The following is a 13,588-nucleotide window of genomic DNA, read 5'->3' on the forward strand; positions in this document are numbered from 1 at the left end:
AAATCCCAGCATTCAACAAACTTCTCTTCTCTCACTTTGCAACGGCTTGTCACTTGGAAAACTACAGATCCTTTATTCACTCAAAATGTATGTATTGACTCCTTTCTGCCCCAGCCCTTCTATAGACTCTGGTTATCAAAGCTCTAACATTTTATTTCATGTGGAATCAAAGAAAAAAATTCTTATTACATTAAAATATTATTTATTGAGGCTGGAGACATGACTCAGCGTTAAGAGCACTGACTGTTCTTGAAGAAGACCTAGGTTTGAATCCCAGCACCCATACGAAGGCTAACAATCTTCTTTAACTCCAGTTCCAGAAGAACAGATGCCCTTTTCTGTCCTCACCCGGCACTGCAGGACACGGCATAGTTACACACATAAACACACAGGCATAACACTCATGCACATAAAATAAAAATAAATAGCCGGGCGTGGGGGCACTCGCCTTTAATCCCAGCATTTGGGAGGAAGAAGCAGGCAGATCTCTGTGAGTTCGAGGCCAGCCTGGTCTACATAGCAAGTTCCAGGTTAGCTGGGGCCACAGGGAGACCCTGTCTCAAAAAGACCCAAAAAAATTAATTAATAATTAATTAATTAATTAATTAAGCTCAGTAGTCAAGAGCACTTGACCTGGGTTCGAATCTCAGCACCCACATGGCAGTGGAAAACCATCTGTTAAGTCCAGTTCCAGGGGATTCTATGACCTCTTCTACCCTCTGCCCTCTGTGGGCATTGCAGGACATGGGTGCACTTACATACATGCAGACAATACACTCATACACATAAATTATTAAAACTATCAAATAAAATATTAAAGAAACAACTACATCACGGCATGCTTCAGTACCCACATGGCAGCTAACAACCATCCATAACTCCAGTTCCTGGGGAATTGATGGCCTCTTCTGACCTCCATGAGGACTGTACCACATGGTGCACTTACACATATGCAAGGCAATACACTCATACACATAAAATAAAAATAATAAATATTTAAAAAATAAAATTTTAATTTTTTGGAGGCTTGGGGAGTGCATTTGTGGAAGTCAGAGAACATTTTAACGGAGTTGGTTCTCTCCTTCCACCACGTGGGTCCCAAGGATATAACTCAGGTCATCAGGTTTGGAAACATGAGCCTTTTGCCCTCTGAGCCATCTTGTGCCACCAAAGAAAACTTTACATAAACTCAAAGACTTCTTGTCTATCTTGGGTTTAGCAAAGCCAGGGACTCCAGCTTAAGGAAACCTTGGTTTATCTAGTTAACGCGTTGGGCGTCTCTTAGTTGTAACTGGTTGGCTCTAACTTGGTGGTCGAGCATTTCTGTGAGGCTCCTGGAGTGACTTGAGGGAGTCCTGGCAGTCAGCAGCCCTGGATACCAAGGAGGACCTAGTGCGGGCGCTGGGAATCGGATTTGAGGAGGGTTCCGTCCACAAGGCTAAGGAGACACAGCACCCCCTACAGCGAGTGTAGATTGCAGGCCAAGGCTATCACGTGCCCCACCTCCTGCCAATAGTAAAGTAACAACCGCTTCCTCTGTTCCCCATGGAAACAGCCCCACCCACTGACCCTCCCGCTCCGGTCAGTGGTGATCTTTTGGCTTCTTATTGGGTGTTCTACGTGACAATCAAAAGTCTGCTGCTTCTGGGTGGATAGCTTGCTTCCGCTAGGCAAGCGAGTACACTGGTTCGTGCGCAGAGGCTGGCTTAGTCTTATCCAATTACCCTTTCGTTGGGCGGGGCTTAGTGACGATTCAGGGCCAATCAGAGGCGGCGAGGCTTTTGCAACTCCACGTCGGCAGCAGCTGCGGGGCAAAATGGAGGCGCTGATTTTGGTAGGAGCCGGAGGGGCGGAGGAGCCGTCGGGGTGTCCAGAGGGGCCGGGAGTCGGGGTTCAGCGTCTGGGAAAGGGGAGAGAGGGGTTCCGGGGAGGCCTCGGGGACCAGAGCTTCTGCTGGCCCGAAGAATAAGTGCGTGGCCTAGGCCGGACCCAGAGCCTCGGCTTAGAGTAGGAAGTCTTGCCGGGGAGAGGGCCGAGAGGCGGTGGTAGAAAGTTGGGGAGAGCATGCAGTGTCCTTAGGATCCATACAGTTCTAAATACGGATCGGGGTCCTCCAGGTGCTCCCTTTGTTAGCATTGTGGATCAGCCCGATTTGAATTCCCCAAACCTCTATCTTTGCCCTCAGTTGTAAAAACAGAATAGAGATGTTTTGTCAGCACTGGCTTCTGGTCGCTGTCAGACCTCGATGATCTCCTGGTAATTCCCTGTCACTTGCCTTCAAAAAACTGTTTTCGGTTTCCTGTTAATCCTTAGTATATAATTCTGTTCGTGCTTGAGAATAAGCATTCCATTAATTGTGGACTATTTTCCCTTGCTCCTTATTTTGTCCTCCTCTTTCAGACTTCAGGAACTCTTTCTGTAGGATCTACAGTAGGACTTCTCCCTTTCTGGTTATGTGAAAATTGTGGTGGCTACAGGAGTGTGTCAGCTCTCTCATCGATGTGCTTGATCTTTTTTGTTCAAATACAACCCTGCCCCTTCTTTAGAAAGGGACCAGAGCAGGTCTCTCAAGTTCACTGGTTGGAAATTTGGAGATGTGTGATTGTGAATCTGACTGTATCTGTGTAGTCTGTGTAGGTGTAGGAATTTTAACGTCTAGCTTTATTCCTTGAATTCAATTCCAGGCCTCTTTCCAAAGAAGCTTCCATGGCTTCTGTTTTCCTTTAGATCCCTTACATATATACGGATCAAGCCCTTGTCAGTAAAAAAGAATTGGTTTGGGGCTGGAGAGATGGCTCAGCGGTTAAGAACACTGGTTGTTCTTGCAGAAGACCCATGTTCAAATCCGAGCACCCACATGGCAGCTAACAACTGTCCTAACTCCAGTCTCAGGGGATCCAACAGCCTCTTCTGACCTCCTCGGGCATTGCACAACGTGGGTGCACTTACCTACATGCAGATAATATGTGCATACACATAAAATAAAAATAAATAAAACTTTTTTTAAAAGTTAAAAAAATAGGTTTTTCTCTCTCTCTCTCTTTCTTTCTTTTCTTTTTTGGTCTTTTTGAGGCAGGGTCTCCCTGTAGCCCCAGATGACCTGGAACTCACTATGTAGACCAGGCTTGTCCTGAACTCACAGAGATCCACTGCTTTTGCCTCCCGAGTGCTGGTACTAAAGGGGTGTGCCACCACACCAGGCTTACTTTCTCCTTCTTTTCAAATGTCAAAAATTTATTCTCATTGTATGCGTTGGTCAAGTCTAGGCAAAATGCTTAACATCTGAGTAATTTTAAGTATTTTCTGTACTGGTTAATCTTAATCTGGGAACAGACTTGGATAGAATCTGAGGAATTGGTTGCCTTGGAAGTTTTTTGCCTTTTTAGCCAGATATGGAAGCTGGTGGTACACACCTGTGATCTCAGCACTCAGGAGACTGAGGGAAGAATATTGCTGCAAGTTTGAGGCCAGCCTGGGCTACGGTGTGAGATCCATACTAACCTGGATTACAGTAAGATCTTGCTTCAAAAAACCTAAATTAATTAATTAATTAAGTTAAAAAAAGCTGTGTTAAAATAATAAGATGAGGAAGATGATACTTGGGGAAGCTCCCCTTTTACCAGTGGGTCTCTTCGGCTAGGGCTGTGGTCCATTGGTAAGAGCACTTGGCTTTAAGGCCCTAAATTTGGTCCCCCGCACTGAAAATGGCAACCCCATCACCAAAGTCTGTGGGAGAGCTGAGGAAGTTATGTGGGGTGCTCTGTCTCTCGTTCTCTCTTCCCTCAGTTCTCTGCCCCTTCTTGCTTAGTGGATCAGCTTCAGCTTGTTTCTTCCCCATTCTTCCTATTTAAGTTGTAGCTAATCTGTTTCATTCACAGATCCTTGCTAACTTGCTCAGACCCCTTACCTTTGCTTTAAAAACCATACTTATTCTTTATCATGAGCAACCGGTGTAATGGAATTAAGGAAAACTGAGGTGCAGGGAAGGGGGCTTGTTCTAGGAGCTAGTGTCAAAACTAGATTTAATTTTGATTTCCTCATTCTCCCAGAACATCTGGAATCTCATGAAGCCTAGGTTGGGCTTGAACTTGTAGTCTTCCAGCCTTACCAAGTTTCTCTGTACATTCTCTCAGCATGGACTTTACACCTCTTCAATGTGCAGAATTGTCCTTTTAGCCATAAGTTGTATTAAAAAAAAAAAGATAGAGCCTGGTGTAGTGGTTCATGCCTTTAATTCCAGCGCCTGGGAGGCAGGGGCAGGCAGATCTCTGTGAGTTCAAGGCCAGCCTGGTCTATATAGCAAATTTCTGGCCAGCTGGGGCTACAGGGAGACCTGTCTCAAAAAGAAACAATGACCACCCAGGGTATCAGTTCCTGTGCTGATCTACAAGAGTTCTTGGCATCTTTCCTCCTCTGTGGTAGTTCTTTTCAACATTATTATTGCTTTGAAACAAAGTCATGTGGCCTAGGTTGCCCTTGAACAGCTGATGGTCCTGTTCCCACTTCCCAAAGCTGGGATTACAGGTGTGCATCACCATATCCAGCTATTGCTATTTTGCTGTTTTTCGACAGGGTCTTTTTAAAAATATATTATTATTATTTATTTATTTATTTATTTATTTATTTATCTATTTTTTGTCTTTTTGAGACAAGGTCTCCCTGTAGCCCCAGCTGTCCTGGAACTCACTATGTAGACCAGGCTAGCCTTGAACTCAGAGATCCACCTGCCTCTGCCTCCCGAGTGCTGGGATCAAAGGTGTGCGCCACCATGCCCAGCAGCCAAGACAGAATCTTCAAAAAAAATTTTATATTGGGCCTGGAGAGATGGCTCAGTGGCTACAACACTGGTTGTTCTTGCAGAAGACCCAGGTTCGAATCCCAGCACCCACATGGCAGCTAACAACTGTCCGTAACTCCAGTCCTAGGGATCCGACAGCCTCTTCTGACCTCCGCGGGCATTGCATAACATGGGTGCACTTACTTACATGCAGGCAATACATGCATACACATAAAATAAAAAAATAAAAATTTAAAAAAATTTTTAAAATTTTTTTATATTGTGTGTTTGTGTCCAAGGAGGTCAGAAGAGGCCAGCCTGGTCTACATAATGAGTTCCAGGCCAGCTGGGGTAAAAGGAGACCCTGTCTCAAAAAGATTAAAAAAAAAAAAAAAAATTTATATACTTTTCCTACCATTTCAACCTTTTAAACAAATTTTATGTGTACAAATACTTTCCCTATACATATGTAAGTGCACCCATGTGTGCAATGCCCATGGAGCCCAGAAGAGAGCGTCAAGTATCAAGTCCCCTGGAATTGAAGTTAGGGATGGTTGTTAACTCCCTCATGGATACTGGGAACCAAACCTGAGTTTATTTTCTTTTATTATTTTATTTTATGTGTGTGCATGTATTGCCTACATGTAGGTAAGTGCACCTGTGTCGTGTAATGCCTGCAGAGGACAGAAGAGGCTGTCGGATCTCCTGGAACTGGAGTTAGGACAGTTGTTAGCTGCCATGTGGGTGCTGGGATTCGAACCTGGGTCTTCTGCAAGAACAGTCAGTGTTCTTAACTGCTGAGCCACATCTCCAGCTCCCATTTCAGCCTTTCTCGATTGGACTTCTGTGAGGAAAATCAACCCTACTGCCCTAAAGCCTCCATGGTATGTAATCAGCCAATTGCTCTGTACCCTCTGTAGCATTTAGTCATATAGCACCCTTGGGAAAAGTGAGAAAATGGTTATTTAATTGTTTCCTGTGTTAGAACTGGAGAGATAGCTCAGTGGTTAAGAACACTGGCTGCTCTTGCAGAGGATTCAGGTTCCTTTTCCAGCACCCACATGACAGCTAACAACCATCTGTAACTCCAGTTCCAGGGGATTCGATATCCCTGTCTGGCTTCTGTAGGACTGCCTACACATGGTATACTTACATGCTTAACATGTAAGTGTATGTATAACTCATACACTTAAATTTTTTTTTAATCAAATATTCTCTGTGTTCCATGGTTCAGATGAGGTGCTGTTTCCTAAATCTCTGCTTGTCACTGCCCTCATGGGGCCATAGCCCCATCGGATTTGGATCCCCCTCTTCTCTCTGCTCCTGTTTCTCATGCCTTCCTGTGTACCCAGCAGCATTTCCTTATAGGTAGGACTTCATTTTCATTATGAAATGTTCAGGAAGGCAGATATGGTGGCATATCTGTAATCGTAGCACCCAGGAAGCAGATGTAGGAGGATCACGAGTTTGAGGCCAGCCTGAGCTGCATAGCAAGACCCCATCTGAAAAGAAAAAAACAAAAATCCAGGGAATCTTGCATGTTCTACTGAGCTAGAGTTTGCTATACTTGGAGGTATTGAAAAGGCTCCCTCACATTTCTCTTTGTTTTTGTTGTTTTAGAGTAATGGGGTCTCACTATGAGGCCCTTGTTGACCTGGAACTCACTCTGTAGATCAGGCTGGCCTGAACCGATAGAGATTCACCCACCCCACCTCCCAAGTGGCAGGATCAAAGGTGTGCACCACCACACCCTGCCATTGGGTCCTACTGGATTTAAGCCTTAGCTCGTAGCAGGACCTGTCTGGTCTCTGGGCTTGTCTCAGCCCACAGCCTGTCTTTGGCCTCAGGCTCTTCTCTGCCCCTCTGTCTCAGTTGTGAGTGGAGAGGAGTCTTCAGGTCTCCGTTCTCCATGGATAACCCCGAATCTTCAAGTTGACGACTTAACACTTTCCTTCTGCCTTTGCTTTTTTCCACCTTCAAAGCTGAATTATTCTAGCAGTTTGGATTCCCGCCCTCCTTTTTTTTTTTTGTCAGTGTCTTACAGGTTGGACCTTAATTCTATCCTTTCTCTCCTCTTAGTAATATTTTATCCAAAAACTGACAGAATCCTTATTTCCATGCCTCATTCAAAAATCATGCTGTCCAAAGTGCACCAGGATGTGCATGTGGAGGAGGAAGCTAAGGGACACATCAGTGACTCTCAGAGGTGGTTAGTGGCTCCATGGCCTTTGCTTCCTGAATCATCTTAACAGGGCTTTTGTTAAATTCCTCTGGCACTCACAGTAGAAGCACTTGGCCTAACTGCCCCCTCCCCCTGCCTTGGGCAAAGGTATCAATTACATTAAGCCCCCGAAGCACTCCCATCTTGTTCCTGGCAGTCCCCTGTGCCCCTCTCCCAGCTGCGTCCTTGCTGGTGCTTGGCCCCTCCATTTCGTTAGAAGAAGCAATCTCCTCCTTCCTGCGCTTTGGAGATATATTTCTCAGCTAGGGCGTGAGCCGTGCCAGCGCTGCCCCCAGTGAGGTCCCTGGCAGCCATAAAAATTTTTATTGTGATTATGTTGGTGTCGGGGTGTCCATCTGGGTTATTGCACACCTAGTTTAATTGATTGAAGTTTAATTTATTGACACTTCAAATTAAATGATCAGAATAAACTGTGCTGTTACTCTGGCCGGCTTGTTTTAATGGTTGATTGCTGGAAGCAGACCTTGGCTTGAACTAAAACCCCCAAAGAGCAATTGACGCTGCTTCTAACTCTCCCCATGTCTTGCCCTCCAAGAAGACCTCGTTATAGATTTCCGACGTATTTATATATATATTTTCCCTCTCCTTCACAGTGGTGGGAAAGAGTTGGTCCCTGGCAAGGTATAAATTATATCAAAGGTCTAGGGGAGCTGTCACATGGTCAGAAGGGGAGGAGGAGGCCTCCACATGAAGAAAGCCAGACCCTGGAGAAGCCAGGTCTTCCCTGGGCAGCAGACAGTGAGTGCAGTTACCCTGCTCTGTGAGGGAGCCTTGAGGCAGGTCAGCCTCTTTTTTAGGTTCTTGCTGCTGTTTCTTCCTCCTTTGACAGGACTTGGCCAGAGGCAGCATATTGTCAGGAGAACTAGAGGAAAGGGGAGCTGGGGAGCCAGAGGGGGCAAAGAAAAATGGAACGGGCTTAATCAGTGCCTGCCCAGCCACTTATGTTGGTATAATTAGAGCGAATACAGCTGATGAAGATGCCCTGGGAGACTGAGTCCATGTACCCTGTAAGATACCTATGCTGGCAAGGGCCCTCCAGTTTTCCTCTCCTGTTTCTGGGTAGGGTGGTTTTCTCTCCCAGCACACTGTTAGAGGGATTCCTCCTGGCCTTCCATTCCCAGCCTCTGTTACTTTCATCTTTTTAGGAAGTTCCTTTGTGTAATCTAAGTCCTATGCTGCAGGTGAAAGCCTCTCTTGGGGCTGGAGATGTAGCTCAGTTGGTAGCATGCTTGCCCAGTATGCACAAAGCTCTAGGTTCCATCCTCAGCACCTCATAGCAGCTGGGTGTGGTGACAAATACCTATAATCCCAGCACTGGTAGGTGGAAGCAGGAAGAGTGCCCCTTCCCCTTTTTGAGAAAGGTCCACCTGGTCCACCTGCCTCTGACTCTTGAGTACTAGAATTAAAGGTATATGCTACCCCATCTGGCCTAAAGTCTAAACTTCTTAACATGAATTTCACTTTTTTTTCCAAGGCAGGATTTCATTATGTTGTTCAGCCTGTTCTCAAACTCCTAAGCTCAGGCTTGGAATCCCATTTCAGCCTCCTAAGTGCTAGGAGTCACAGACATGCACTTCGATCCACTTCTGGTGCATCCTTGTTCATAGTTTGTATCATGATTTATCCTGGTGCTTCATCCTATCTGCTTCCACACAAAGAACTACTCTCTGAAAGACTAAATGGGCAGCGTCTGTGTTCCTCAGTCTAGCTACACAACAGAGGGGATGGAAGTCAGGCTTGGTAATACAAATCCTGTACTCAGGAGAACCAGGTAAGAGGATCATAAATTGAGGCTAGCCTGGGCTATACATTGAGACCCTGTCACACAGATGCACACACAAAGGAGTTAGGGCCAGGCATAGTGGGGCATGTCTTTAATCCCAGCACTTGGGAGGCAGAGGTAGGAGGCGGATCTCTGGGAGTTCAAGACCAGTCTGGTCTACATAGTGAGTTCCAGACCAGCTGGGGCTACAGGGAGACCCTGTCTCAGAAAGACCACAAAAAACAAAGGAGACCACCAGAGTACATTGACTGTGAAGAGGAAAAATAAAGCCAAATAAGAGACAGACTTCTTTTCCCTGAGACAGGGTCTTATGTATCCCAGACTGGCTTCATGTTGCTGAGGATGACCTTGAATTTCTGGCTAACACCTGTCTATAACTCCAGTTCCAGGGGATCTGACAGCCTCTTCTGATCTCTGCAGACCTTACATGCATGTGGTACACTTACACATATATTCAGGCAAAACATTCGCACACATAAAATATAAATAATTTTTTGAAGTTTAGACTTTAGGATCTCTTAGATTTAGATGTTTGTCCAGGCATGGTCGAATTACCCTGGAACTGGAGTTACAGACAATTATTAGCTACCATGTGGATGCTGGGAACCAAACCCAGATCCCCTACAAGAGCAGCCAGTGCTCTTAACCACTGAATTATATCTCCAGCCCTGAAATTTTTTTTCTTTGTATTTTTGAGATAGGGTCTCCTGTAGCCCCAGCTGACCTGGAACTCACTATGCAGATCAGGCTGGCTTTGGACTCACAGAGATCCACCTGCCCGTGCCTCCTGAGTTCTGGGATTAAAGGTATGTGCTACCATGCCCGGCATATTTTATTTATTATTTTTATTTTATGTGTATGAGTGTTTGTCTGCATATATGTAAGTGCACCCATGTGGTGCAGTACTCAGAAAGTCAGAAGAAGGCATTGGATCCCCTGGAACTGGAGTTCCTGTTGTTAGCTGCCATGTGGGTGCTGGGAATTGAACTGGATCCTTTGCAAGAGCAGTCAATGCTCTTAACCACCGAGCCATCTCTCCAGCCCCAGAGAATTGAAATTCTTAAAGGCCAGTTTAGGTTACATACTGAGACCCTGTCTCAAAACAAAACAAGAACTGGGGATGTAATGCAGTGGTACAATGCTTGCCTAGCCTTAAGACTCAGGGTTCCATCCCTAGCCCTGGAAAGAAAAGCAAAGGATGGCTCTAGCCCCATTTGATTCTTTTCCTTGGTAGCAGTTCATTGAGGGTTTCTGAATTACTACATCTGGGTAGGAGTTCTGACCTCACACCTTGGGTGGGAGTGCCGTCTGATTTCAGCTTGCTCGGTTCACCTCTTTCTCAGCAGTACCCTCTCATTTCTGTGAATTCTTTACCTTGGTGAAGGTTGAAAATGAACTGTGTGACTTTTGAGCAGAAAAGCACTCCTGCCAGACAGGCTTTCTGAGTTTTAGGAAAGACCTGGGGCTTTACATTCCGGAAGAGATTGCGGCTTGGCCATCCTGTCCATTTGGGCCATCAAAGCTGGCCATTGGGAACCAGAGTGATCTGGTACTGACCTTTACTCCCCCTGCTAGGTGTGCTAGCTCCTCAGTCATTTTTATTAATTTATAACGGCCCACACATTATTGAAGCTGTTAGCTGGGTGAAAGGAGAGGGGTAATTTATAAGAGCATCACTCATTTCCTCATTTTTTTCCTCTTCGTATTCTCTTCAGAGGGAAAATCATTTAATTCTAAACCAGAGTATCTGAATTCCTTGAAATCATAACAGTTTATGAAAGTGTACTTAGCTGGGAACAAGGCTGGTAGATTTTATGAGCTCGTCACAGGCATCTGCTGTAATTTGAAAACGATATTAGCCTCAGCTGATCTCGGTTCAACCTCTGATTTCTTCTATGAGGAAGTTGAGTCTCAGAGACAGGGAGGAGAAAACGAGTTAAAGGCTGTCCAGAATGTCATACAAGAATTGTTCCGAGATGTCGGCTTCTGTATTGGCTTCAGAACTCTTGGCCTCTGTGCTCCCCGGGTTTAATACCCGTATGGGCTGGGAAGATTGGAGAGTGTGTTTGTATGTATATGTGTGTGCATGAGTGTGCAGGTGTGTAGAGGCCAGAGGATGATGTCACTCCTTTTCAGCAGCCTTCTACCTTGTTCTTTTTTCTTTCTCATTTTGATTTTCTGGCCTTGTTCTGTTTTGTTTTTGGTTTTTGGCCTTTTTGAAACAGGGTCTCCCTGTAGTCCCAGCTGGAATTCACTATGCAGACCAGGCTGACCTTGATCTCAGAGATTCCCCCTGTCTCTGCCTCCTGAGTACTGGGATTAAAGGCATGCGCCACTATGCCTGGCTCCTGACCTTGTTTTTAAAGAGAGCCCTTACCCAGGACTCACTGTTGTGATTTGACTCAACTGGCTGGCTATTGAGGGATCCTCTTATCTCTGTCACTCTCTGTCACTCTGATCTTTTTGAGACGGGGTCTCCCTGTAGCCCCAGCTGTCCTGGAGCTCACTATGTAGACCAGGCTGGCCTCGAACTCACAAAGATCCGCCTGCCTCTGCCTCCCAAGTGCTGGGATTAAAGGCGTGCACCACCACGCCCAGCCACTTGGGCTTTTTTTATGTGGACGCTGAGGATCAAATTCAGATCCTTATGCTTGCATGCCAAGCACTTTTACCAACTGAACTATCACCCAGTTCCTGTGTTTTGTTGTTTTAAGACAGAGACTTGTGTAACAGAGATTTCAAGCCAGATTGAACTCACTATACAGCTGAAGATGACCTTGAACTTCTGATCTTCGTGCCTCTTCCTCTTGAGTGCTAGGATTAATAGGCCTGTGCCACCAAGGCCTGGTTTTATGCAGTGTTGGAGATTGAACCTAGGGCTTCATGTATGCTAGGCAAGCACTTAACTAACTGAACTGTATCCTTAGTCCCTAAGAAGATTCTTTTTAGATGTCTGTCATGAATTCTTCCTAAATATGTGTTCAGATTCCTCTGTTACCAAGACTTGACTCTAGTGCCTGTGGGTCCTAGTCTTTCCTGAGCTTTGTTTATTTATTTGTTTGTTTGTTATTTTTGGTGCTAAGGATGGAACTCAGCACCTGTGCATGCTGAGCATACTCTAGGTACATTATTGACCACTTAAGTACACCCACAGTCCCTTTTTATTTTATGTATTTGACTGTTTTACTTCCATGTATGTAAGTGTACCCGTGTTTGCAATGCCTATGGAGGTCAGAAGAGGGCGTCAGATCCCCTGGAACTGGATTTATGGGTGGTTGTTAGCCACCACAAGGGTGCTGGGAACTGAACCTGGGTCCTCTGCAAGAGCAGCTAGTGCTCTTAACCACTGGTCCATCTCTCTAGCCCCTATGCTATGTTTCTTGAATCTAACTGCTTGTCTTTGTTAACGCCTTTAGCTAATTCTTCTTTTCATCTGAAGTCTGCATGTTTCTGGCTAATAAATTGGAGCTCTCAATCCCAGAGGAGCTTTTAATTTAAAAAACATTGGCCCAGAGTCAAGGAGTAAATACCTGTTTAGCAGAGCTGGGAGTGGTGTCTAGGAATTTCTCTTTCAGGTTTGCTTTGCTCTTTGAGACAAGGTCTCGCTCTTTATCCTAGCCTGGCCTGGAGGTTACTACATAGTCCAAATTGGCCTTGAACTCATGATCCTCTTGATTAGCTTTCTAAATGCTCAGATTACAGGTGTGTGCTACTATGGTGGGATCTCTTAGGTTTTACTATCTTGGTTTTATCTTTATTTTTGTGTTTGTTTGTTTGTTTATTTATTTATTTATTTATTTATTTGGTCTTTTTGAGCCAGGGTCTCCCTGTAGCCATAGCTGGCTTGGATTCACTATGGAGACCAGGCTGGCCTTGAACTTACAGAGATCTGCCTCCTTCTGCCTCCTGAGTCCTGGGATCAAAGGCATGCACCACTATGCCCGGCTGGTTTAATTTTATAACTAGGATTGAGAAATCATCTTGTTATAGTTTTTAATTGGTCTAACATATTGCTAAGGCAGGGCGCTCCCTTTTGGTATGGACTCAAGAATATCTTTGTATGTAGGGAAGGCAGACTCAACCAGATCTTTTTACAGCCTGGCTAGCATGGAGCTCACTGTGTAGACCAGGCTGGCCTCAGACGCACAGAGGTCTTCTTGGTTCTGCTTCCTGAGTGCTGGAATTTAAGGCTGTGCCACCAGATTCTTGTGCTTTTTCATCTCTGTGGATTACGTTTCTTACTCCATAAAGGCCTTTTGGTTTTGTCATCTAAGTGAATCCAATTAGTCTTAGTTTTAAAATACTGTGTTACCTGTTCTAAACACTGTTCCCTCAAGCTTTTTGGTTGCATACCAAGTTCTTACCCTGAAGTATTCTCTTACTATTACAGTATATATTACCTGCAGACTTAATTCCATGGTTTGTTGTTGTTTCTGTTTGTTTCTTTTGAGACAAGAGATCCCTGTATCCCTTGAATTTTGCTAAGTAGTCAAGAATGACCTTGAGCTTTCCACTTCCTGAGTGCTAGGATTACAGGCGGGTGCCTCTACTGTCAGCTCTCTTCCTGTTTTCTTTTCAGAGCCCATTTCTTTTTTTTTAAAAAATATTTTATTTACCATCCCCATGTTTGTGTGTATGAGTGTATTGCTTGCATGTATGTGAGTGCACCCGTGTCGTGCAATGCCATGGAGGTCAGAAGAGGGCTTCGGATTCTCCTGGAACTGGAGTTAAGGATGGTTCATAGCCGCCATGTGGGTGCTGGGACTCGAACCTGGGTCCTCTGCAA

The 13,588-nt window shown here is 45.1% G+C and overlaps 1 protein-coding gene across 1 annotated transcript in view; it reads left to right on the top strand.

The window, feature by feature from the left end:
- The first annotated feature begins 1,752 nt into the window (after positions 1-1,752).
- Copz1 (coatomer protein complex subunit zeta 1) overlaps positions 1,753-13,588 on the top strand; it is a 28,922-nt gene continuing 17,086 nt past the window's right edge. Inside the window, exon 1 of the mRNA XM_008839132.2 lies at positions 1,753-1,834. Within this exon, the coding sequence (XP_008837354.1) occupies positions 1,817-1,834 (18 nt within the window). The 5' untranslated portion in view covers positions 1,753-1,816. The remainder of the gene's footprint in view (positions 1,835-13,588) is intronic.

This window comes from Nannospalax galili, unplaced genomic scaffold (genome assembly GCF_000622305.1).
Source record: "Nannospalax galili isolate Female #2095 unplaced genomic scaffold, S.galili_v1.0 scaffold251, whole genome shotgun sequence".
NCBI lineage: Eukaryota > Metazoa > Chordata > Mammalia > Rodentia > Spalacidae > Nannospalax > Nannospalax galili.